Source organism: Anser cygnoides, chromosome 1 (assembly GCF_040182565.1).
Source record: "Anser cygnoides isolate HZ-2024a breed goose chromosome 1, Taihu_goose_T2T_genome, whole genome shotgun sequence".
In the NCBI taxonomy this organism is placed as follows: domain Eukaryota; kingdom Metazoa; phylum Chordata; class Aves; order Anseriformes; family Anatidae; genus Anser; species Anser cygnoides.
The window spans coordinates 61,177,475-61,205,092 of NC_089873.1; the positions used below are offsets into that span (position 1 = coordinate 61,177,475).

General features: G+C 40.5%; 1 protein-coding gene across 8 annotated transcripts in view; it reads left to right on the forward strand.

Annotated features, from left to right (window-relative positions):
• Positions 1 to 27,618, forward strand: part of KIAA1549 (KIAA1549 ortholog) — a 143,295-nt gene that overhangs the window by 28,223 nt on the left and 87,454 nt on the right. For 6 of the 8 annotated variants that reach the window (XM_066997829.1, XM_066997827.1, XM_066997808.1 and 3 more), the window contains exon 2: positions 24,149 to 24,226. The exons of the other annotated variants lie outside the window; for them this stretch is intronic. In XM_066997829.1, coding sequence (XP_066853930.1) covers positions 24,149 to 24,226 — 78 coding nt within the window. The remainder of the gene's footprint in view (positions 1 to 24,148; positions 24,227 to 27,618) is intronic. 8 annotated transcript variants of the gene reach the window in all.

Genomic DNA, 27,618 nt, shown 5'->3' on the forward strand with positions numbered 1-27,618 from the left:
TTCTCCATAAATTCCTCATTGTCCAGCGCTTTCTTGCATGTTCTCTGAAAACTTTATCCAGCTAATAGTTTGGCGATAGACTTCTCTCACTGATTAATATGACATCTATATGTCTAATTAACTTGAATATATTGGTCTTCTTGGGGAAGATGAGGTGAAGTATGCTGGAAAACAGTCTGTTGCTTGTGTTCCCTGGTGTCTACCTGAGACCTGTGCAGAAGTCGAGGAAAGCTCCAGGACAGGTTTCAGCAGGGATGAGCACAAAAGGCAGTGCGTGAAACAGCTGCACAAGCATTATAAAGATGCTGAGAATGCACCGAGCTGCAGGAGCTGATCAAGTTTTCCAAAAAAGTGTTTGCTTCAGTGTACATCTTTGGCTTTCTAAATGGCATTTTTTTGACCAGCAGCTGCCCAGACTTTTCCAAGGTCCAAGACATGAGATGCCTGCCCTCACTGATCCTTAGGTCTCACGAGGAGCCCACATAGTGTGCTGCCATCCTTTGTAACTGTGAAGGCTGTGCTTAAGTCCTGCTGGCTAGGCAAGGCTTCTCCTTGCAGAAGGATTAGAAACTAACACATTTTAGAATTGAATTGTCTGGGTGTTAGGCTGTCTCTTAACTAGTGAAGGCTTAAATATCTTATCTTATGGGCTGGCTGCCCAACTGTTGCTTACTGCATGCAGAGTTTCGTGCATCTTCTGGCAAAGTTTCTGCTGTTTGCTGCTGTTAGAGACTGCTATATTGTCCTTGTGTAACTAAGAGCACTAATTTCTACATTCATCTTTGAAGAAAAAATACTAATTGGAGAAAGCTTTGCCGCATGTTTACTTGCGGATTAGTAGAGCAAATACACCAAATGTGTTGCAGATTTGTAATGTGTGAATTCTGAAGTACCAAAAGCATGTACTCCATCCAGCAAATGTTGGGGCTGGAGGTGATGTGGGGATTGCAGACTGCTGCCCAGTGGTGGCCCTGACTGCTGCCTGGCTGGTAGCAAAGCTCAGCTACGGCGGTCTGTGCTTCATGTAAAATGCTGTTGTTGGGATTATATACATTTTTGTAACACCACTGTTTGCTAATGGGGCTCAAAGTCAACAGATTGACCGTGTATCTGGAGACTGTCTTTCAGAACTGTGTCTTTCAGTCTTGTGGCTTCATGAGTTGTCCTGTGTCAGTAGGCCTGAAGCAATGAGGTGTGTGTCAGTGAGTGTAGGCCAATGTGAGTTAAGAATCCTAAAGATTTTGAGAACAAGGAGCATATGTAAGTGTACATGAAGTACATCACTTGACGTTGACATTTATGTGCAAATTACTTAGTAAGCCGTGCAACTGAAATCCAGCTTTGATAACTCCTTGCATTTAAGGCAGAACCCAAGAACTGCTGTTGGCCTCTGCATCACAGGTGCTGTCTCATGGTCTCACGTAAGTCCCTAAATTAGTCATTGTATTTAATCTTGGAGTTCCTGAGTCTTAACACACTTTCTAAGGAAATAAAGTATTCTGACTGTTGGAGAAAAGTCATGAAAACACTGAGAATGATAGTTCATATTGCTTTGTCCAATACATAATGCTATTATTAGGGAAACCTCAAAAGGGACGCATATGTTCTGTGAAGAGCTAGCAGGTTGTGTTGAAGTACTCGGTACAGCCTGCTTACAGACATGTGCAGATCTTGATCAGCGATGTTACTTCAGTTATCTAACATCAGATGTACCATACAGGCTGTGCTCTAAGCAAGAACTGGTTTGCACATTGTCCTGAAATGCTACGATTATCTAGCTGGATAGAAAGGGAAATGTTACTAGTGTGAAATAGAAAGTAGCCCTTCTGCTAGTAATTTGTAAAACAGTTATAAATATGATGCAAAAATCGGAGCAGAAAAACGGGACTCTTTAAATATATAGAAAGCTAAAACAAGAATGAGTTATTAAAAAAAAATGTCCCCTCTGCCTGTCCATGCTTGGAAGTTTGAGATCCAGCAGGCAGCAGGGCGAGATAAAACCACCAAATCATCCTGCTTGAAGTCCAGGCGACTAACAGTCTTTTAATTTCACAGGGCAAAACTGAGGTATAGTTAGATTAAATACAAGGATATATTGTGCATAAACAATTATATTTGTGTGCAGGGGAAGCTTTTTGGAACTTTGCTTCCATTTACTATTTAGAAATGGCTTCCTGGGGGTCCTCAAGATTCCTGAGCAGTAAAAATAAGCAGTAGTAGATGCAGGCATAACAGGACTATTGTAGAGATCCTAAAGACTTAAACACCTTCTCTTTTATACTTATATATAAATATATATGTATATAAAATGTGTGTGTATATATATACATATACAATTGGTAATAGCAGTCTTTAAGCTGTATTTTTCTTTGCAATACAGACTTGATATTATGTCACTTAAACGTGAATCATCTGCCTTATTTTCATCTGTGGAGTGCATGTTGATACAGGAGAGTGTTCGTTTTAGTGTTTCATAGACTTTTTACAAAGGAGCGATTCAAAGCCGAGCTCTGGCTGTCTGCTTTAATGGAACGCGTCAGTTAAGGCAATTTCCTGTTGCATGGAGAGAAACCTTAAGTAGCTTTACTGAATGTGACAGGAGACGTACGCAAAAAGCAAATTATTTAGTGGTTTGGAACAAGACGTTATGTCGCTTTGGAAGATTTGACTGAGCGGCATGTTACATAACAGGTAATTCTGTAGGGTATTACATGTCAGTTTGGGACAATTACAAACACAAAAGCAGTTTTCTTGGGCCTTTAACACATTTGATTATTAGGCAGATCAGACAAGACTGACGCTGCATTGTCCTGTTCCTGTCCAATTTCTTCTCTGATGGGAATGGAGAAGCAAGGTACTGTGATACAGGAAAGCGTGCCCTTTTAGGGAGTACTTTAATATCAGTATCTCTGTTCTTCGTGACTTGGCTGCAATGGCAGTCCCTTTTAATGGTGGGCCTGTTTACAGCTTCAGCTGTCACAGCACTGGGTTGCTTTTTGAACTGGGCTTTTGTTATTTCTGTTGCTCCTTCTGTAAAAGGGTATTGCATTAACTAATTTCCAATGTGGGGATTTGGGAGATGTTTTTATATAAACTGATTCAATTCCACCTGTGAATGGCTTGGTTAAACAGCAGCTAGTAACTTGCAAGAATTGAAGAATTTTAAACACCAAACTCATGGAGGGTTTGCTTCACACACAAGCAAGAGGGGTCCACTGAAATAGAGACCTGTGGTGGAACAGGGAGAATGCCCTTAGCCTGCGGCTGGCCTTGAGGGAGCTAGCTGCAGCACAATGGTCCATTTATAAAATTAAAATGAACAAACTAGCAGTAAAAGGTGTCACAGGGATAAAAGCATCACAGTAACCTACAGTGAAACACGACGTTTGCTGGTGGAACACGCAGGATGTGGCACATCTGTTGCCACTCCTTTTTGTTTAATTCTTAGCTAGAAGGTTAAAGCTCTCATTTGGTCTTGTGTGTCCAAAGATTTGCTAAATGTTAATATTTTGAAGTTAATGGAAAACTGGAGTTTGGAAGAGGATTCGTCAAAAGGTGTTTTCTGTTTTTCTCTTTTCCTACTAGGAAAAGATTACTTCAGGGGTAAACACTGTACTATTTATTCATGTTTTTTCATAGAGATCCACTGCAGTGTGACTGCTCAGAGGTAATGTTGCGGTCATCTGTTACAAATCATTTTTGTTTGAGAATTACTTCAGTGCATATGGCATGAATTGCTTTAATTGAAAAAGTGGCCAGCTTCATCTTCCCCTTCCTTGTGCAAGTTTGAACGCTTGCATTGTAATTGTATAGGTGCATGAAAGATGCATGCTATAGAGAGGAAAACTGGTATATAAAGAAAATTAAAACCACAGATGCTTATTCACTCTGAATTATTTATCTTTTTTTTATAATGCAAACTCAAAATGGGATGGTGCCAGCCTTTAAGATCAAAGGCAAAGAGAGCTAATGGTGTCCTGGGCTGCCTGAGGCAAAGCATGGCCAGCGGTGGAGGGAGGTCATCCTTCCCTCTGCTCAGCGCTGGTGAGGCCATGCTGGGGCACTGGGACCAATGCTTGGGCCCTCCAGTACAAGAGAGAAGGGAAAGGAGTCATCCCTCTTCCCATCCACTCCCATTTTGAGAAGTCTGAAATAACATTTGGCCTAACTTAAGATTATGGTACGTGTTGTTCCTTTTTAAAATGGGAGCCTTAGTCTGTTTCGTTAAGGAAAAGATTCCGAACTCTCGATCTGAGAGTACCAAAGCTGGCAAAATAAACACAGGAATGGGAGTTTTGAATAGGTAACGTGTTACGTGTGCCCTGCTGTTCCTTCAGAGCACTGGGTAGTGGTGGGGTTGTACTGACAGTCCTAATGGGAGGGATGTAGGAAGGCAGAGTTAAGAACTTAATGACATGTTAGAATCAATGGCACTCCCCAGTTTTTATTGTTCCCGTAAGGTGAGTATTAAAGCTGCTGCTTTGGTTAGAACTGGGGAAGGGAATGTACTAGTTTGTATGTGTTTTTTTAATCTGATCTGTTATTTTGCCTTAAGCTATCTGGAAAATAATGGGAAGGGAACTATCTGTACCATACCGAACTTAAGATGATATAAAGGAGAGAGAAATTTCCTGTGTTTGTCTCTCTTTGTGACATAGAGGTTCAAGAAAGGAAAAAGGGTTACATAGATCTTGGCGTTGTCTAATGTGCGAAAGTTGGTGGTTTGTTTTTTTTGATATCTATGTGCTTCCCTACTTTTCTTAATAGTTTTCTCCAGCAGTCTAGAAACATTTTGAAATCTGAAAAGGAATAAGTTCTAGTGATTTACTATGTGTAGTTTGAATAAGCGCAAAGTATATTAACAGAGCACAGTGAACAGCATGCTACAGGAAGGACTTAAGATAACTAGTAGATCACGCCTCCGTGCCTGAAGCAACATATCTCACCGTTCCTGCTGAGTTTTTGAACAGTTTGGGCTCTGTGGATATACTTGCTGAGTATCTGTCTGCATCACTCTGTCACCTGCCTCTAAAAAGTATTTGCACAAACCTCTTCCTATGAACAAGATGGGAAAATAAAATGGTCCCGAACCCAACACTTCAGCCTCAAAATCGTTTTCTACAGAAGATCCATTCTATAAACTAAGGTGACTATTAAAATGGCCCAGAATATGTGTGAAGCCTAATGAAACTTGACTTCTAGATACCATGATTTGCCTGTTACCCTATCAGTTACAGGAGGAATAATACAGTTACCTTAACATGTAGGGAAAGATGAGGTAAATTGCCTTTTGGGTTCATGTAGCAGCCAGTACCGTGCAACTGTAACTTGCTACTGCACTGGTTAATGCTTGAGAAGTTAAATGAGATATTGTTTGATGTAACATAAATATTTCAGAGGTAAGCAGGGGATTCGTACTGCTTCTAGTTGAGCTGCAATTCCCAATAGTACCTTTTTGCATTCTTGTGGCTATCTAAATCTGTCAGCTCAAACTGTGCCAGAAACTTCAACTAAACAAAAATCAGTTTTGTTTCTTTTGACATACTTGTTTATAATAACTACACCATTGCTTCTGTAAAAGGATCCAAGTTGTTTTTTAACACTAAAATCTCTCAAAAATAAAAGGGGTTTGATGCATTTTTTTATAATTGTACCACATGTTCATGATTTATAGTAATACGAATAGTGAGGAAAAATGCTGCTGTTGTATGACTAAGCCTTGAATGATGCATATGGCATAGCAGTTAATTTTGTAAACACTTCAAGAGTGTTTTAAAGATGCTCATAAACTTGGTCTTTTTCAGCCAGCTTATTCCTCATTAAAAATAAGTTCTGCTCTTCCTCAAAAATAATCTGCAACAGTGAATTTATTGAAATAAAGTTCTAGCATCTGTTATGGCTTTTATAATTTGAGGCATTCTTACTATTGGGATTTTTATGCATACTTAGTTGTATAACTTGGATAACATCTAATTTCTTCTCTAGAGGTCTCCTTCAAATGTCCTGACTGTAGATGCACAGAGCTTTTTGCCTGTTGTCCCTATAGTATTTTAATTTCTTTGTCACTCTTCCCTTTTTACCTGAGCAACCACCTGGAGGTCTGAGCCTCCAAACTCCTTGCAGTAGATGGCTTCTGAGCCACTATGCATAGATGTCACGGGAGGGTGACAAACTAAAAATGTTGCAGTGCTGCTATAAATGTGGTCCCAATTGGTCCTAAAATACAGCAGGTTCTTCAACATGGTTTCCTACTCTTAAGAGCTTTTGAACGTAAACGTTACTGTGTCTGCAGAGGATGGTTACAGTTCTTCAGAGACCTTGGACCACAGCCATGCTCTGGATGATCAATAAGTAGCCTGGTCTTTTTAACACCAAAATGAAGACCTCAAAGTTGCATTCAAAATTAAGCAATACGCTCTAGTAACAAATCAAGTACCAATTATTAAGCTTACTTAGAAGTGCCTAGTGCCTGAACCTGTGCAGCACATAAGCCATTTATTATCAAGGTGAAGGGCAAGTTTTGAGGAAAGTCTTTATCCAGCCTTGAAGGAAGCTTTTTTGTCTCTCCGAGCCACGACAGCAGTGCTACCAGGCCAGCAGCCATCTGTGCCAGGTGCCTGTAGCTTTTTCCCCATGGAAGTGCTGGTGCAGCATCCCTGGGATGTGTTTTGGCAGAACAAGGCCACCTGCAGATTCCAGGTGCAAGGGTGGTTAAAAGTTACAGGTAGCTGTAAGTTTTCTGTTGTGGAAGCTGTCTCGTCCAGCCCTATGCCCTTTATGTTATAAGGGCCCGTTATTTATTCTGAGACCAGAAATTTCCTTCACTTTAAACTTCTGGGCAGTTGGTGCGACATTGATGGAATGGGGCTCAGTTTTTCCCCCCTCGGTTTGCAATACCAGCTAGATAGGGAGTAGTGGGTAGATGTCTGTTTGATCCAAGTAGTTCCCTAGGTACTTCTCCCGTGTTGTCCAAATTAAGGAAAGAAAATATGGTTTTTGCTCCTTCTGAAACAGACGCTAACAGATTGAAGCATGTTCAGTGGTGTCAGTGCTTCTCATGTGAGTCCCAACAGGGGAAGCACCTGATCTTCCACGCTAATTCTCCTTGTTCGTTGTTTTTCTTCTCTCCTTGAATCCTTTTGTATTCCAGCCAAGTCTTATCTCTGCAGCTCCCAGCATGGTGGCTGTGCAGAGTTCTTGGAGGATTATCATTACAACAAGGTAAACTCATTTCAGAACATCTTTAGCCTTGTTTATTTCAAGAGATGGGGAGAGCTCATATGGCTTTGGAAACTGCTTCAGCTGAAGTATAGTATAGTAATTTATAACAAACAGAGGTAGCTTTGCTATGGCTGTGAAGATAAACATAAGCCAGGTAAATACCCTTTCTTTCATGACACTTTGTTAGATCATATGTCTTAACCAACTTCCTATCTCAAACAGTGTTTTTCACTCATGTCCCATGAACAAAAAAGATGCTGAAATTTTTTAAATCTCAAAAAAAAAGTTTTTTTTATATTTTGACTAAACAGCAGAAATAGGTAAGACTGTAGACTTTTTCGTGACAATTATTTGAGCAGAAGATATTCAATGTAGCAAAATCCCATTATGGATATCTCTCAAAAGCTTATTTAGGTTGTATATCTCCATAACTTGCTAAAAGCTGTAATATGAATAAGAAATACTTCCACATGCAAGGAGTCTAAGGCTGCCTGGTGCTAAAAGCATCTGCTTTGCCTGGCTGTCACTTGGCTAATTTCACAAATAGCCTTGGCGCAGTCACTTTTCATATTCTAGAGTCCTTTGGTCTCGTAGTTAAGTATTGATTTGAACTTCCAGCTTTGCCATCTTCTCTCCATTATACACTTTATTTTTGAAAGAACAGTAAGAAAACCCAAAAGTACACATACTCCTTGAAATGCTGAGGGAGGAGAGAGGATAACTTTATAGTTTAATGTATTTAAGGCCTGTCAGTGCATTGCGAGGACATGTTTGGTAAGTGACTTTAATTTTTTTCAGCTCTCTGGTCCCACAGTACAAAAACACTGGCATTAAGTCAGTTCGTAAGTGCATAGGGAGTTCGTCTGAGTGTTTCTGCAAGTACTGCAGTTGTTAGGAGAATGTTTGAAGTTGGGTTCCTTTTTCTTTTTTCGCAGCACCTCTTGCTCTGTATAATGGAAGTGTCACTTTTCTGAAAAGTCACAAAGCAGTTATTTGAACTACTTAGTAACAAAGATTTTAACTAATAAGGAGTTATTTACAAATGCGGGGAACATAAGGATGACTTCCTTGTACCATGTTTCCTTGACTGTTCCATAACCTTCAGGCAAAAGACCGTTTACTTAGAGTACTGCAAACATGGTCCGTGCCAACAATGTTTTTAAAAAATGGCTGGCCTAATGCCAGGGCCATTATCCTGTCATTATTCTGACAATAAAGAAATGCAGATGTGCCCCAGTTAATACTGTCTGAAACACTGAGGAATTAAGAACGATCAAAGTACATCTGATAGGATTTTGGCACAATGCTATCTCAGGGGAATCTGGAGGGGAGGGTGCGGTTGGTTCAGCTCCCTTTTACATCAGCCCATTGTATTCTCAACAATGCTGGCACATCCATGTTGATAATGGAGTTGGAGCTAGTGGCAAAAAATGGTCTTTTCAGGTACGAAATTAGTAATTTTATGAAAATGGTGTTTTATAAAGTGGGAGGCTTTCTTCCAAAGCACTCTTTTGAGATGCTGTATGCTTTTTACTACTTCTTCCCAAATGCACTAATGTTACAGTAAATGGGAAATAGGGAAATATTCTCAGCAATGCTGAGGGCTTAGACATCTTTGCAGTAACCTTTACTAGCTCTTCTGAGAGTCTGGCAGACTTCAGTGCTAACATTTGGGGGCTTTTCAGGAGCTGCGCTCTGCAGAAGTCCCAGTGCGGGGCTACAGAAGAGCAAAGATGATGCACAGGAAACCAGGTACACTTAGTGGAGGGGTAGGGGGAATCCTTATCAATTTCATTATTTTCAGGGTTTAGTTTTTCATTTTTTTAAAAGATTTTTTTAATTTTGTATTTTCCTACAGAAAAATATTCTTTTGGAATTTTTCAGATTTAAGTGGGGTTTGGAATGGAAACTCATTAATCCTTCTCACGTGACTAGGAAGTCTTGTTGTTAAGAGATGCATTTTGGATTGATACCTATTTCATAATGAATTCTGTTGGTATAAATTTTTTAACGTTTGAGAAAGACATCTAATGAGTGCAAGTAACTTCTTAGTAACTCAGAGGATGTAATACTTGATACTGGCAAGCTTCATGTTTTAGGTTAGGAAAACATTAAGTACTGTTCAAAAAGCACCTGTCATCTTAGTATCTGTTAGCTTATTTTGCATCCAGGAAGCTTGTGCCTGTGGCACATTTAAATTAAAGAATAAACCTGGGAGAAGAAATTGTAGTTAAGTCTTAACAGCAGTCTTTGTCAGATAATGTTCCTGAAAGCGATTGCACAGAGACTCTTTTAACAGATCTTTCCTTGTGCCCCCTGATATATATCCATTGCTTTAATCAGTAGTCATGTCTTCCCAAAATATCTACATGGCTGAGATTATTGAATAAATAATAATAGTATTGGAAGAAGACACTTGAAATCCTAGCAAGGGTGTAAAAACTCCCTGCAAAACACTTTACCCTTTTAGTAAGGCAGAAAATGGATTTTGTAGGCTGGTCATTCAAAGAGATTTTTTATTATCATGTTTGTTATTCCATTAGTAATTCAATTGAAAAAAAAAAAGACCTATTGAGTCTGTGGTGAAGGGAGAGGTTTTAATACTTGTGTTTTTGTGTACAAACGAATCAAACCTAGAGGGATGATATACATACATAGTGTTCTCTTGGTCTTTAAATGCAATGGGAAGAACCTCTGTATTATTTACCTGTTGCTGCAAGGCGGGGCCAACTTATTGATTATCTTACAAACCATTTTCTAGAGCTTTGAATTAGCACTGCAAGATCTCGTTTCATTAGTTATTCCCTGTAATTTTCCAGTTTCCAGCTGCAGGTGCTAATTATTGAGTATTTTGTGTGTGTGACTGTGTGATTCCCTCATAAAAATTCTTTGTAGAGCTCTTCTGCAGCTCACTTCATTCAAGTTCCTTCCGAAGGTCCACTTTTGCCATGATTGACGTTTTGGTGGGAAATGAAGTGACAGAGGAATGCCAAAGAAAATGGTATGGGATGTCTCTCCTGACTGTTCTGGTAGATGCTGCAGTATGCAAAACCTGCAGAGAACGTTTCTTGCTAGTTGCTTTGACTCTTTCTGTTATGGCTGTTTACCTTTATTTTTTCCTTTCTGTGAGAGAAATTCAGCAATGTAACCATGTTTAAAAATTGTTGGAGGTTTTGGTTAAGTCCAGGATGGCTCTGCATGAAGCAGGTGTGGACATGGGTATGTTCGCTAGCTCATGCAAGCAGCTATACTCCTGGTTTCAGGACCATCAAGTCTGGCTTTGTAGTCTTCCATCTGAGCTGATGTGTCCTGCTGGGCCTGAGATATCCCAGAGGGAGTTGGTACAGGCTGGCTGGGTTCCCTCTTTCCTCCCAAGCCATTCTCCTGCCGTAGCACCTGAGGTAATCTGCGTGTGGACGAAGAAGGGCTGACCTGCTGAAGGAAGGCCTCTGTTGATTCATGCGTGATGCGCGATCTGGCTGCCATAGTATTTACCATTAAGAGAGCATGCTGATTCCTAGAGGTATTTTTTTATAGTGCTATTTCTTATAAGCACAAATACAAAGAGGAGAATCACTCTACCAGGCCAGAGGTGAATATTTTTAGATCCCTCTTGAGTGTTGTTTGCTTCGTTCTCTAACGTTGTTACGGTTTCGGTGAAGAGGCGATTCAATCAAGTACCGTTTCCACTGAGCTCTTAAATTCAGCCCATCAGAGCAGTGAGGAAGGCAGAGATAATAAGCACTCCGCCGACGGAGGCTGTGCAACATCTCTGTGGTGAGAGCTGGGCTGCAGGAGGCAGGACGGCTCTTGTGGCAACCGGGCAGCCTCGTGCGTGCCTTCTGGCTGCCGCTTCATTTGCATCGGGAGCCAAGTGCTTGGGAATGCATTTTACATACGCAAGCAAAATATAAATGTAAAATAGCTATCTGAAAGACTTGGAGGAAAAGAGGATTACTTCAGATAGAGCTTCCCAATACTCGTGGCCTATTTTTTTCTTTACCATTTCGCATGATCAAATCAGTGTCTAGGACATAATGCATTTTTTAATAGGAAAAATGTTTAATAACTTGTTTAGTGATCATTAAGAAAAATGGGAAGTCTTAATGCACAGCAGTCAGCTTTGCCCCCATTTTGAAGCAGAGGCACAATGTACAGAATGAGCATTCCCTGCCGCAAACAAGGCGCGGTACTGAACTGAGGAGAAAAGGTTTGTTTATGCGCTTCCAAAGCTTCACCTTGTGGCATATCGCCAGAATTTTCTTTTTTTTTGCCAGGTCACACCTCAGGAATGATGATAATCTCTAACTTCACTTAGTCATGAAAATAAGTAGGTAGAGTCTGGAAGAGGACGGCATTTTGGGGAGAATACTGCTGCATCATTTTTCATTCATTGTTCTGATTGGAACAGGTAACTTCATATTGCTCTTAGCATTATCAAAGAAGCTTAAATTCTCAGAAAGCTGGTATCTTTGGTTAAGTAGGTTTTCTTTTTACTATACTTCTTCATTGACCAAATACATTTTTTGAAATCATGGTAAATGATTCACGGCACTCTTCACTTGACTTACCTGTTTTTTTTTAAATGCTGTTACTGAGAATTAAAAAAAATAAATGCATGACTGAGCTCATTCTAGCTTTCAGAGTTCCAGTTGCAAGGCAGAAAGTTGTCTTATCCAGCTGAACTCTAAAAATCTGTCCTATTTTTTCCTCTTTTCGGTGGGTAGGAGGCCAGTGTACAGTAGAGAACAAATCAGGTCACCTATATTTCAGCACCATGTTACACAGTGCAACATGGTGTTGTAGTTCTTCATTTGTGAATAAAACTGAAGTACTATAAAGGAGTATCAGCTAATGACTTAGCCCCCAGTCAAGACATTTGTAAGATGGGAGCTCCAAAGTACAAAGGTCATTCTTATGTAAAAAGTTAATTGAAACTTGATTATCAAGGAGGAAGAAAATCTTGTATTATAAGTTCTATTTATATAGACGGATGAAATTTTATTTGTCTAGATATATTTATATATATTTAGATGTATATAGATGTCTATATAGTTAGTAAATGTGTATATATAGTACAATTTTCATAAGCTTCAATTTGGTCCTCCTTTATCAGCTAGATGAGCTAGCAGATAAAACCTGTCTTACTCTTGCAAATGGAGATGCAGATATGTTTTTCTCTTCAAAATTAGTATCTCAGCTTCCTCTTGTGTTGGCTTTGAGAGGTGCCCTGTGTCACCATGGATGAGGGCTAAGTGCAAAGTAGCTTCTGACTGCCCATGGCATTCTCAAAACACAGCGTGCTCTTGATAATAGTTGTGTAAACTGATGCTGTGACTGGATATTCCAGACCTGTGCGCAAGCTGCACTTTTTGAATAGTGAGCAGAACGGTGAGCGGATGATACACGTTTATCCAGGCCCAGTTGCATTTCAAACGCTGTGACTGAGATCCCTACGTAAAAGCAAGTGGTGGAGTTGGAGGAGAGGGATTGTGTCCCATTCTGTGTTGGAGATACTCATCCTACCTTCAGCCAGAATGGGTTGCAGCTCAGTCGAGCTCTAGCTGAATTGTAGATTTGCATCAGTAAAAAATTAATGACTTGCAGCCCAGTCTAAATTAAATATTTAAACTTCTCCATTGTGCCCCAGCCATGTTCCTGGAAGAACTCCACGCTGTTTGAAGTTTGTCATTTATATTGGGAATCAGGAATCACTCAATTTTTATGTTAAGTAGTTTAATTCCCTTATAGGTTTCTGAATTAAAAGCCTTACTCAAGTAGAATTACTGAATAGCTGTAATGTATACTGGAGTTGAGTCCAACTACAGTTTTACTAAAAATAATACTTCCCAATGTCAACGGGAGAGTATTTGACAGCCCTATTTTTGAAATTGTGAGCCATGCCTGTTCGTGTACTTAGTGCAACCGAGTCTGAAAGATGGTATTTTGGGGGAGAGGAAACTGAACTTAGAGGTGGAAGAAAGATGTGAGTTTAAATTTCCTTCTGTGCACAAGGAAGGAAGAATTTGTTAAAAACTAAGTATCTTCATACTAAACCATTTTTCTCGGTTTAATCTTCTGCTAATAGCAAGAGAAGAGAGTGTGTGTGTTTTTCTGGATGCCATGTCCCTTGTTTAAGGTAAATGACGAGTTTGGGCTTAGTAAATAAGCTAGCTAGTCAAACATGTCTTTGAAAACTTTTTTCTTTATCACTAAATAGAATATTTGCACATCACTAGATACTATTTTAATATTTCCCATGACTGTAACAGTAAGAGAACTTACATTTGTAGTGTTAGTGAGCTGCTAATACTGCTGTCTACTATTTGCTGTGTAATCAAGAGAGGGAGATGATATGAAGAAGAAAATGCAGACAAAATGAAGTTCTCAGTATATGGACAACACAACAGTAGGGCTATTTAAAGAAAAAGGCAGCTCAGAAGGATCTGGGAACAATTTCTGAGATCTAGGTTCTGAGGTATACAGCTGATAACCCATTGTATTCAGTGCGTGTTTAATGTACTTTTTCTGGCAGAAAGCACTTGGCAGCTTTGACAGCTTGTAGGAAGAAGCTCTATCAACGCAAATGATTTTTCTCTAAGTAAAAAGTAAGTATTCTTTAGGTTTGAAGAGTTTGGAGAGAAGCATTTGGATGCAAAATATGTTTGACATATTTTGTAATCAGGTTCATTTGGGAAAGATGTAGGTTCAGTAACTATTAAAACACTGTGGTATCAGGTTACTAAACTACTGATTTTTTTTTCTGACCTTTGCTTTGGTTACCATAGTTATGCATATTTATTGTTGCAGTTCCATATGGGGCAGCTGTAAACTGCAGTGTATAAGAACATCTGGTTATGCAAACCCTTGTTGATGAAGGGGAAGGAATGAAACTAAATTTAATGTACTAAAAGACTGCCTTCTTAAACAAAAGCTTTGCACGTGGAATTCAAATATAGCATGAGTTTTGTTTAGTTTTTTTAACTTGAGACACTTTCTGAAATAACATGTGCTTCTCATTGTACAGTTTTCTTTCTCTCATTCAACATACGTGTCTACACTTAAAAAAAAAAAAAAAAAAAGAAAAACGCTCATCCCCTTATCCCCATTCTTCAGTCTTCATTTCTTCTGCAGGATAGAAAGGGTGTGGAGAATGCCAAGCTGGTAAGCCTCTGAACATTCAAATGTTGGGAACTGTAAATTAAACCAGTTTGTGAAAGCAGAGGTCTCTGGACTACACGAAATATTAAAGTATTGCTGTGCAATCATGAAATAATCACATAGGTAAAGCAGACAAGTTGTACCTTGATTAGCTCTGAGGGAAACTCACTTGCCTTCTAGGCAGTGATTACTGTCTTTTGGAAGCTGTGCCACTTGCTCTCCCCCTGCACCACAACTAGCTGGATCGTTTTGAGTTAAGGACTATTGCAGATTTTACAGAGTAGTAACAAACCATGTACGTGTATATTCACGTTTCTCTCTTTCCAACTGGATGACTATAAAGAACCTTTAATTTGAAATAGGTCACCTATTACACGTGGGGAAAACTGCATCTGATATATTCATTAGAAGAATGCAAATGCTTAATGGCTATGTAATGTTCTGAATATGTTGTGTGATAAGCATGGGTGGATTTTTTTTTCTTTTGGTCTGTTCCAAGACTTTCATGGAAGCTTTCTATCATCTTAAGGTTAAGATAATAAAAGTCCTCTTAATATGTAAAGATCATACCCACCTGTGTTGTAAAGCTGACAAGCTGTTGCAAAGGAAGTGCTGCATCATTGAATATTTAGATGAATACAGGTGAGTAAATCTCAGCTGTGGATACCTTTGGGTTTAAAATGATCTATTCTTGCCCATGGAGAAGAGTAATGACAAAGGAGGGGGAGGAATGGCAGGTCAATCTCAAGATTTAAGGCTTCAGAAAACAATTCTCTTTTTTTTTTTCTTTGAATTATAGTGAGGTGGAAGACTATAAAGGAAAAGCACATAACTTTTGAGCAGTGTTAGGGATTACATCTTGGTGTATCACCAACACAGCTGTTACGTTGCAGTACTGTGTCATGATTACTTTACAGAAAGGAAAAAAAAGAATTAGATGAAGTGATCCTTTAAGCTCTCAAGGGTTTAACAATGCTCTAACATGAGCTACAGCTTTTAAAAAATAATAATAAAAACATGTTTTAATATTTACTTCATGGTTTCAATGATTTGGGAGTGTGGGGACCCAGAATAAACCATTCATAATTTACAGAGCATTATATGTAGAATGTACTAAACTTAATCAAGAGTTACATACAGTACCTTGTATAGCTCTTCCGTCATGAGAAAAATTTCTCAGCCCTCCTGGGATGCTTACAACAAACTGTGGGGAAAAAAGTCCATGTATTTTATGGCTATTATGTAGCTCTGTCCTGTTTTCACGGTGCAGTGCCACGTGGCTGTGTTTAAGGAGACTCTAGCATGGCTAGGAAAGGAAATGGTGGCAAGGATGAGTATTTGGTGACCCTGGCATGCTGTTGTTTCAATTCAGCAGTTATGGTACAGGTAAAGTATGTCAAACATGGAGCTTCGCTGGAAAGAAAAGCAAAATCAAAAGACTGCACAGTGAATAGAAAAACAAACCTCTTATAAATGTATATCACCAAGTTGTGACACATGCCCAACCCTCACTCCCACAGCTAAACCCCATAAAACTGCACGTTCTATTTTGCTAACGCAATTCTAATGTTCTGGGGCTAAATCAGTTTTCCTGGTTGTCTTTCTCGTTCTGAAGCTTGGGTAAAATTTTGTTGCGGAAAGGGTCCTAATAAATGTCAGGCTGATGTCAGTGATTTGTTTTTAAACAAAATCTCAGAAAAACTACTCTAAAATAAACCACACCCGATGACTAAGATGTTTAGATTTACTTGTTAGCATATGGAAGAAAGAAAAAGGCAGATCAAATTTAGTATTTAAGTAGGCTTTAAAGCATTCTTTCAGTACTATCAACTCAGTTTTGCTGCTGGTAAGTTCATATATTCTTATTTACATCTCTCTAGAAGTAGAGCATAAACCAGGCAGATTTTGTCTCATCAACTACTTAACCTGAAGCTTACCTCATTTAATTTAACCACATAAGGTTTGGTTCTTTATTACTGTTAGTATTCTGTTGGTGGTCAGGACGAAGTTACCTGGGATGGCTGGTCTGACCGAACAGCTTGCTGCTGCTAATGGGGAGATGTCTCACCTGACTTCCTCCTTTCAGTACCTCTGACTCTGGTGTTCATCTCTTTTTTGGTGCTTATGGTGCACTTCGGGCTCTTTTTAATTGAGCAAAAAACATTCTGCTCTTACCCCAACTCTATGCTGTTGTAAGCTGCCCAGCTGTACAGCATAGCTCCATCCTTGGACATCCTTCCTTCCTTTTAAACACTTTTGCTGACATGATTGTGTCCTATTTTTCCTGCATGCCGTAGCTACTACTCAAAGACAGAGCATGAGAGTCCATTCTGCAGCTTGAAAAGTTGCACTGCTTAAAAGGACGTTGTGGGGGCACTGCTGATGACCCAGCACAAACAGAGCTTGTTTCTGGAGTGTACTGATTAGCACACCATTCTTAGATTTAAAAGATTGAGCACTGGAAAGCGGAAAAAAGTTGTAGATCAGGAGTCAACTGCTAAATGTACCCTCAAACAGATCAAAGCCCCACATTATCTCTTTTCTTAGTTGCTGCAGTCAAATGCAAAAGAAATGCAAAAGAAGCGGATTTGTTGAGATGGAGGTGCTTTTAATCAGCGAAGCACCATTTGTGCTCGTTTCACGTTCATAACTGAGCTTAGCCAGACCGAGCCTGGTGTCCTCCTGGTTACTGTCATCTGGAACGCTGTGCAATTTCAAACTTTATATTTATTGGATTTGCTGTGCTCCAGTACTTCCCTTCTTGGCACCTGAATAAATGCTTTGTGATGTTTCCTCTCCACCTCATCTTGCGTGTTTTCTAGACTTCTTTATGTGTAAGGAAATAAGCAAGTTAGATCCTATTTCTTTGTTTGCTGTTGTGAATTACTGGACAGATATCAAGCCAAAATGTACTTATGTTTAGCCAGCTAATCAGCTATGTAATTAAATGACAATAGAACATCTCTTCAGCCTTGATCTCTCCTGGGATATCATCTTCTCTTGCTGCTCCATGGCACTGTAAAAATGGCTTTTTTTTCCATGACTTCTCTCTTATGCTGGGGCTTACTCTTCTCTTTATTGCTTGTTCTGTTCCAGGAAGGAATTAAAGGCTTAATTTTTGGCCACGTGTGTTTCTAAGCTGCTCTGGATGGGATGTATAGTGTGTGTGTTAAGCACTGTGGTATTTTTCTATTCTGTTTTAAGTGTAAGCATAATGTTAGTATTAATTGAAGATGATAACCTGTTTTACAGTAGTTTCTATCACTACTTAAGACTGGACACTTGCTTCAGTATGTTTAAAAGAAAAAATGAAATCCTAAATTGATGCTACTGCAAAATGCTTCACCTTCAAAAGCTCTAACAGTAGAAATTTAGAGACCACAGATTTTTTTGGTCTGATTCTTCTTGCTATAATAGTAGACATATGTTTTTTTCACATAACTTCATTTACTTTTACCAAGGTGCAACAGATAAATTCTGACTTCACCCTTTTCTTTGACTTCTTACTTCTCCTTTTCTTCCTCCACCAGAACCGTCCTTGCACAGACAAGAAGAAACATAAGGAACATGCATGTGCTAAGAATGCAGAAATGAACTCTATGCAGCTGTTTAGTTCGTTAGCCTTACTAATTCCTTATGGGAATTGAGTTACTGGTGGGATAGCGAGGATGGAAGGTTCACCGCAGTGGGATTCTTTGATGCAGTGCTAGACAAAATTTACTTAAAGCTGGCATGCAACTGCCTACAGCTGAGCCCTGCATTTTTTTCAGGAAACAGAAAAGATCATTACCCTGCTTAGTCATAGTACTGCACCATCAGAGTTTTCTGAATAATTAGGTAATCTAGCAGACTGTTTTAGGCTGTTTTATGTAACTTCTCCTGGTACTGCCTTGCTTTATATTAAAGCATTGCTTTAAACAGGTGGTTACCATAGGCTTAGTCTGTTGCTTTCTCCCTTGTCTTAGCACATTCCCTTCATGGGTTAGTTTCAGATTTGCTGCTTAGCGTGTTGATAGCCTGGCTTTTGACACGGCATAGTTAAAATGCTGGTGGTTATTCTGCTTTTATATAGCTCCCAACCAAATCATCTGCATCCACAGCAACTTGATTGGGGAAAATAACCCATAGATTTTCAAGCTTCTGCACCCAAACCCATCTCTCTCAGTTCTGCAGTCTAACCTGTGCCTACTGCATTTTAAGCTACTGAGAATATAGCAAAGGCAGGGAAGCTGAACACCCTGCCTAGAGGCCAGATCTGGTCTGCTTGATGTATTTATCTAGATTGTATGACAGATTGTGCAGAATTTTAGCTTACAGCTTTGAAATAGAAGTAAAATCTCTGATCCTTAGAGGCTGAGAGGACTAACTTCCAAATGTGAAATAATGCAGTGCTCTTTTAAGTATCCTGAATTAACAATTCTCTGATGAAGACTGCTAAGCATAATTAGAGATTCAAGAGTCAAATCATTAAGTAACTTAAATGCATGAATATATGCATAATTTAATTGTGCTCATAAATGAGGTAATGGGGGCAAAAAGACTTTGGAGAATAATGAAGATGCATATCTTACATCCTTTTATCCTGAGTGATGCTGAACAATGCTCTGAGTAGTGAGTAGTGATGCATTTTATTCCCAGCTATTGCTTCATCTGACTAATGGTGTCTGTAGGAGATCTACAGAGAACCGAGAATAATCCATAGTTTGTGCTAAGTAACTCCAGCCTTTGGTCCAAGTTATAATTGTAGTTCAGTCTGCTTTACCTCCTCAGTTTATAACCCTGTACATTAAAACCTAAACAAACTCTACATCCCTCCAATTTTTCTTTTATACAGTGTCAGGTGAAAGGCTCATCTTACATTTTGTATTAATCAAATTAGTTCTTTTATGAACTGAACAAAATGTTCAATAAAAGCGTAAAAGGAAACAGATCTTCAGAGGACTTTAAGCTGCAGACTGAAGTGTAAAGAATGCTATAGTTGCACATTACCATTCTGTTATTAAAAACAGAAGGAAACCATGCTTGCTGGCAAGAAGTTTTTGCAATATTTAGAGCTGAGAACAGAGGGTAGAAGAGGGTAGATTTCCTTAAAATACAGAAATGAGTTTTAGTGGAGGAGGGGACTATCAAAGATGACTGTTGCAGGATGAAAATTTTTCTCGTGACTGATGTGGAATCCACTGTAGGGCTGCCATCGTTGTCTGCATGGGGTCTTTCCGTAAAGGGTGCAGGAGTCGGAAATGGAGTACTGCAGCAGCTTGATAGTATTAACATCATTTTTGTCGTGCACTTGTTTTATTTTTTTACATAAAGGAATAATTTAACAAATGAATAATTATTTGGGGGAAACATGATGGTTCCCATTTCCTCCTGTCTTGTTGGGGGAAAAGTCACTGAAGTCACTGTCTTCTGTTTGTGTTCAACACTTGAGTTGTGTGCCAGGTTGAGCTTTGCATTTCAAAGTACTTGGCTGCTTGGTTCACTGGCAGAAATAGCTTTAAAGAAGGATCCATTTTCTGAAGTGATTAGGTTCATCGTGATTTTGTGCAGCTGTTTGGAAACTTGCTGTGACTAGGTGGATTTTTGTATTTCTACACAGAGCAGAGGTAGGTGTATAGATGGAAGGGCGACTTGGTCTAAAATAAACCTGTTCCACGATGGGCAGGATTTATGAATCCCAGTGCCTTGACAGTTGCCCTGCTTCCCTCTCCTCCCTCCATCCCTTTCCAACCAGGACAGTAACAGCGGGTCGATGTCAAAGATATCTGTACTGGACAAGAAGCAGTATGTGCGGTGCTATGTCTGGAGCTGCTGATATGCACGTTTGCTAGCCAGCTGCTCCCCCAAAGGCATGTTACAAGCAGAGCTCTGCCTGAGGCTTCAGTAAGGGGGTGGAGAGAAGGGCAGATCAATGACTAATTGATACTTCTTTCCTCAGCTGAGATGCATATTTTTATGAAATATGAGAGAATCTGATTATTTCTGAGTTTCTGTTGTATACTTTTGGAATTAGCCGATGCATCCAGAAATTACTGGAGAGGACAGACAGTAAAATAACATATTCGTTTCTCACTTCGGAAATCAAGCTTAAAATGGTGATTTTTAGGTTACAGTCTGTGCAGAACTGTGCGTTGTTGGCAGCTGGTAGGAACAGAGCTGCAGAGGAGGCTGCTGTGATGTCTCCCAGATATTGCGCGAAGGCTCATCTTCTGCTAAGTGCCCTTTTTCCATTGCTACCGTCTATAGACAGGAGGAACAGCACATTTTGTTTGCATGCTGGTATAATCATAATTTCTGGGAGGCTTTCTTGCAGCTTTCCATAAGGTGATCGTTTCACCTACTTTGTTCAAAGGCCCTCAGAGTTTGTAAAGGTTGGTCAGGATGTTACAATTCTCACAGGAGCACAAATATATTATCCTGACTTCAGTTGCCACCAGAGAATTGGGGAATTGGAGGGAGAAGAGAGATGGAGGTGAGGGTTTCAGTCTCCATGAAATCAGAGCAGAGTTGGGGTATAAACGTGATTGTGATTTCCTGTATTTTAATCTGTAGTGTGCAGGCAGTCTGAAGATCTTACTGAAATAAGAATTGGATATCAGGCTATGAAACTGGGAAAATATCTTAGATTTATAGTTGAGATGTGTGGGAAGGAGAAGCCTAAGAACTCGTCCAGAACAGACACAATGTATGCACGCTATCTATATATTAGAATCATAGAGTATTCTGAGTTGGAAGGGACCCATAAGGATCAAGTCCAACTCCTGACACCGCACAGGTCTGCCCAAAGTTCAGACCATGTGACTAAGTGCACAGTCCAATCGCTTCCTAAATTCAGACAGGCTTGGTGCACTGACTACTTCCCTGGGGAGCCTGTTCCAGTGTGCAACCACCCTTTCGGTGAAGAACCTCTTCCTGATGTCCAGCCTAAACTTCCCCTGCCTCAGCTTGACACCGTTCCCGCGGGTCCTGTGACTGGTGATTACAGAGAATAGGTCACCTGCCTCTCCACTCCCCCTCACAAGGAAGTTGTAGACTGCGATGAGGTCCCCCCTCAGCCTCCTCTTCTCCAGGGCTGAACAGGCCCAGTGACCTCAGCCGCTCCTCATATGTCTTCCCCTCTAGGCCCTTCACCATCTTCGTCGCCCTCCCCTGGACACTCTCCAACAGTTTAATGCCCTTTCTGTACTGTGGTGCCCAGAACTGCACACAGTACTCGAGGTGAGGCCGCACCAGCGCAGAGCAGAGCAGGACAATCCCTTCCCTCCACCGACTAGCAATGCCGTGCTTGATGCACCCCAGGATACGGTTGGCCCTCCTGGCTGCCAGGGCACACTGCTGGCTCATACTCAGCTTGCTGTCAACCACAACCCCCAGATCCCCCTCAGCGGGGCTGCTCTCCAGCATCTCATCCCCCAGTCTGTACGTATAGCCAGTGTTGCCCCGTCCCAGGTGCAGGATCCGGCACTTGCTTTTGTTAAGCTTCATATTAGATCTGTATATGGATAATATCTATATCATTTTATACTTGTTTGATGTTCTCTCCTGTTTTTTTCAGTCCTTTAACTGTTTTTGATGACATGACACGCCTTCCATTTGCTTTCATCTTAAGGTGTTTTGTGTAGTGAGATTTCAGAGGCCTGGCTTGCAGAAAGGCACACTGCATGCCTCTGGGCGTGCAAAGGGCTAAAACTAGAACTGTCCACTGCAGGTAGTGTATTGGGTTTTGATACTTTTCTCCTATTCCTTAAAAGGATAACTGGTCCTTTACTGTAAAGTGTGGTTATTCCTTTGAGACTTAATGCCACAAGATATGCGAAGCTGATTTTTCAAAATTTATTTTTGGTGACTCAGTGTTAGCGGAGACTTTTGAACATGTAAGAAGATTACAGTGGTAATTACAGGGATGCATGGACCTTGAGGGCTTCCAGGAAGCTTATAATGGGTGCTTTGGTGAATTAGCTGTCTGTGAAGATGACTGTACTCTGGGTTTGTGAATGCTTGTGCTAATACGCCCCTTTTATGTAAGTTTTTTTCCTGTTTTTTTAACCAGGTTGTGGTCTAACTGAAACGCGTATTAGACCTGGTTATGTATTTTAAATTTAATTTTTTTGGATGGGAACACTACTGCTTGCATGTCTTAGCTGAACTTGATGCTTAGTGTTTCAAACCTTTTTGTGATTAATTTGGAAAGATAAGAAAAACTACTTGTAGATTAAAGGATTCAGTGATCTGATGAATCAGAATGGAGGATCCTTTTGGAAATGATCTCAGTGTTACTCTCAACTATTTAGAAAGCTTGCGTGGCAGTATGCTTTTAGCTTTTTCCAAAATAATAATGAATGAATGTACGTCTGTGTGTGAATAAGTAAAATCTAACTTCTTTTGAAGTAGAAGTGCTGTTGGGTAGTTAACTTTGCAGGAAAGGGAAAGGAGATGGGGGCATGGTGAATAAGAAGCTACAGGAAAAAAAATCTTCAGGGTCCAGTTCCAGTAGTTAAAAATAATAGAATTAGTTTAGAAAATTGATTGAGGCTACTCCTCCCATCAGCACTTAGTGTAATTTCTGTGAAGTGGGATGTCATGGAGCAGGTACTGCAGGGCCTGGAGTCCCAGTCTCCCTAGGGGCTTGTACATGCTGCCACAAAACAGGTAAAACATTTCTTACCTACTATAACTAGAAGCATCACCAAGAGTTCTATTTTGATCGTTCTACCTGTCTGCCGTCAACATATGGTAGATGAGGCAAACACCTTTTTGATCCTAGGATAGTAATGTTAGAATAACTCCTGAGAGCAAGGTACATGTAGTCTATCTTCTAGTGTTACCTCTGTATTAAGAGCAACCTCCAGACTTCCTAAATGAGGCTGAAGCGCCCTGTGCTGCTGCAGACACCAGAGCTTGACCCTAAATCACCGAAGCGTAACTGTCCTTAGCCATTTCTCATCAGAGCTTCTTCAGGTGGAAGTGTCACAGAGGGTGAGTTAGGGGGAAAATTTCAGTCCAGCGTGCAGTACATGCTCAGTTTTCTCTCACGCTACTCTTGTCAGCAGTGATAGGAATTTAAAGTGTTCCACATCAGTAGGAGGTGTCCAACTTTGCTCTTAATCTCGGTTAGCAGGCAGCACTAGTCGATACAAATGGGTATAGTTTTTGAGGCCCAAATAGGTCCTGAAGTGCAGCTAAGGACAGCTTCAGCCAAGGTTGCTGAAAAAACTTCTTTGCTAGCTGTGGGAGTCCAGAGCAGCTCAAAATAAACTTGGGTTTTATCCTTGATGTAGCTATTATGGGAAGCAGCTGTGTAGAGAAAGAAGGGGTGAAATATCCCCATGAAGTATAAGCAGTACGTGTCTGCAATGGGGACTGCTTCTTTGACTGTGCAGTTGTACAGGCGTTTGAGTGCTTTTAAAATGTTTGTGGTTGTAACTAAGAAACTGGTTATAATTTCTTCCTTCTTTCTCATGCTAGTAGGAAGATGTGAAAACAGTTTTGGGGGAGCTGAATGTTGGTTGTGTTTTGTGTACGCATTGAAATACTGCTCTGTTCATCAGAGTCTTTCAGAACATGACTTCATTGTACTTCACTTGTAATCAAGAACTGAATGAACTGTCTGGCCTCTGGAGGATGGAGTGGACAACGCTAGAAGATAAAGGATTTGAGGGCTTGCCTTACTTGAGAAAGGCTCCCGACAGCATAGCTAAACAAGTTGTTCCTCTATAATGAGTCCTGTAGTTGTTTAGAGATTCTGAAAATAACACTTTCTCCGCAGAGGGTGTGCAGCTGGTGACAGTCATACACATACTGTTTCTGAACATTGGTCCCTTTTACTGCTGGGTCCTTGGTGGTGGTAAGTTGTTTGTGTATGCTTCTGTTGAGCTGAATGCAGAATATGTTGCTCTGTTCCTCTCAGAGAGTAGTATGCGCTTTGCCTGTTAACCATTTGCAACTAATTACTTGTTAGGGTTATGGAATTCCATATATTCACCAATTACATTCACTGCTCAGGATACCTTTTGCACATTTGTGGTTGGCATGCTCCTTGGCAAACTTAGGTTTATGGTGGCAATTCACTATCTATAACCTAGCAATTACCTAGCAATTATAACTTAGATCCAGGAGAATTTCCTTTCTTGAGTAGCTGGGAAATCTGGATATTCGTAAACACAGCTTATCAGTTTATTTAGAGCAGCTTTGTTGTGTATGAGAATCTGTGCCCAGGAGGTTCAGCCCAGAAACCTTTTTTTTCTGAATACATGTGACGTTGATTTCCCTCTGCAGTGTGTCTGGACAGCCTGGATCAGAGAAAATAGTTCTGAAAGAAGTCTCAAAGCCTCAAATAAAGGATCAGTTATAATTATCATTTCTAATGTGGTTGTTTAAACTCTTCTTACAGACCTCCAGTGATGGAGACTCCTGAACCATCTGGAGCAATCCTTTCCAATGTAGAGCAGCCTTGACCTTTGGAAAACTCATTCTAACGTCTGAATTCAGTTTATTTGCTTTTTTTAAGCTTGTTAATATTGGGACTGCTGAGCTGTCCAGTGTGGATGTGGAAAGGAGATGATTCCTCTCTGCAATACCTTCATATGTACTTAAAAACAATTAACACATTTTATTACGTACCTTCCCTTTGTGAGAGAAACTCTGTTCTTTCTGGAGAACCCTTGTGCAGACAGCTGGGTCAGGAGCACTCCCTGTCTTGGAACACTCAAAGTGCTTTGCACAGTGCTGCTCTGGAGGGTTGAAGCTCCGTTGTATTGCTGTGCTTGGTGCCACACAACGCTGGTCCTGCCCAAAAAAGGCTGCATGGAAAAGATCTTGCTCGAAAGGTTGGATAAGGCTCGGATCATTGCAAATAGCAGGTTTTAAATGTAGTGCATTTGAGAGCAAAGATAGCTTCTCAAGCTATCATGCTTCCAATGTGTTTGCTCTTTTCTTTTGAACTAACAGGTTCTGTTTGTGCCATGCTCTTTCCTGGATGACACCAATATTCGTTAATGGACCTAATTCTCTCTGTAGGCAGTTATTTCCTGTGCACCATTTGCAGGCTTTACCAGGTCAGGATAACAACACTTCACAGATGTGTTAAAACTTGTATAAGGTTGAAAGCAAAGGATAATCAAGCTCGGTCTTGCTAAAAGCATCTCTTCTTAAAGATCTTTTTAAGTTACATCTGGTCCAATTAAAAAAGAAAATAAAAATTTCCATTGATTTTCAAAATGATTTCGTATACTCACTTGGGAAAAAAACCTTTCTGAAGTGCTTTTTATCCAGGAATGGAGAAATGGTGCCTTAGGTCTTTAATAAATATGTTCCTACTGCCATTATCTATATTAGGTCAGTTGATGGTGAGAGTATTAGTAGGGTGGGAGTATTGTGGTTAGAGATAATTAGGCTACAAGTCCCTTTCCAAGAAACTGTTGGTTGGAGGTGGGTTTGAAGCCATGGGGAGTCAAATAAAAAGGGTAAACTGCAGCTCGTAACTTGTGAGACTGACCTGCTTTTCCTTTAGCATAAATAAAATTATTTTAATTTAGTTATACATGGCAATGTAGTGCAAAGTATCTGTGCTGTGACCTGATCCAGAAACCCTGTCCATTTTCGATCAGGGGTACTTAAGTAGCATGACCTGTGAAAGGCCAAGCTTTATCATCTTTTACTGGGGCAGTTCTTTTCCATAGGAAAGTGTTTCTTCTTGAGAACTTTTTTTTAAATTGCAATTTTTGAGGCAGTTGCTTATAAGATTTTGTTTTGGGCTATCTCATCTTAGTACTACTTTCTTGGTTTCAAAGGTGTGGGCATAAAGATATGATGAATAACATTATTTCCTGGGATGTAGGATATTAGGAAAAGAATGCATCAACAGTTAACCAGTATCTTTAATTCAGATCTTCCACTTGAGAAAGGGGAAGAATCCCAGTGTGCTCTAAGCATGTCTGGTTGTACCTAACGTGCTGTCTTGTAGCTGCTTCTCCTGAAGCCAGGAGTGAATTCTTCAGATCTGTAAGGGGCATATCAAGCTACATTGTAAATGCTCCATTTCAAGTATCTGGTAGGTTACTGTATTTCTTTCCCCTTTCTTTTGAACCTGTTTCACTTCAGGTGGAATTATTGTGAACAGTTGTGGTGGTTTGGTTTCACACCAGTAGGCAGCTCAGCTTCACCGTGCTGCTCTTACTCCCCATCTTCAGAAGCACAGGGGAAAATGCAAGAGAAGAGCGACTCATGGGTTGAGACAGGGAGATTGATGTATTGCCTATCAGCGGCAGACTTGAGAAGTGAGAAACTAAAAGCAAACTAAAAACACCTCCCACGGGATGCCGTCCTTCCCAAACTGACCCTGTGGGGGCTGCCCACAGGCAGCAGCTCTTCAAGCACTGCTCCCACACGGCTCCGTACCACGGGGTCCATCCATCCCCCAGGAGCAAACTGCCCCAGCATGGGTCCCCCACGGGCGGCAGCTCCCCCCAGACCCCCTGCTCCTGCGTGGGCTCCTCTCCACGGGCTGCAGCTCCGGCCCGGGGCCTGCTCCTGCGGGGGCTCTCCATGGGCCGCAGCCTCCTCCAGGCCACATCCACCTGCTCCACCGGGGGCTCCTCCACGGGCTGCAGCGTGGAGATCTGCTCCGTGTGGGACCCACGGGCTGCAGGGGGACAGCCTGCTCCACCAGGGGCCTCTGCACAGGCCGCAGGGGAACTTGTGCTGCGTGCCTGGAGCACCTCCTGCCCTCCTGCTGCACTGACCTTGGGGGCTGCAGGGCTGGTTCTATCTGAAACAAAACTGGGTATTTTAACACATTTAGAATAGGTTACATATGCAATCATTTTCATTTAATTCCTGTTATTTGGAAACATCGTGAAATGCATAAGCTTTTTTTTTGAAAACCAACTGAGGAACTCTATAATTACTTTAAATTGTATTAAGCATGCACTAGAGGAGAATAGAGTAATGTATTTGATCAGAAAGCAGTCTATTCTATATTTTGGAAAATCTATTTGCTTTTATATACAAATAAAAAATACGCATCAACTTTGCCTGTGGTTTTATTCTTGGAACTCATGTCATGATTCTCAACAGAAGTGAATTCTTGCTTACCCATTGTTCTGCCTCTTTCTTTCTTACATCTGTAAGTTCAATACCTCCTTCCCTTTGGACTATTTCAGAAAGGGAAGGGAGATGCTTCCAAACCTGTGGTACCTTGTGGAGAATGCTGTGATCAGCCCCATACACACTACAGAG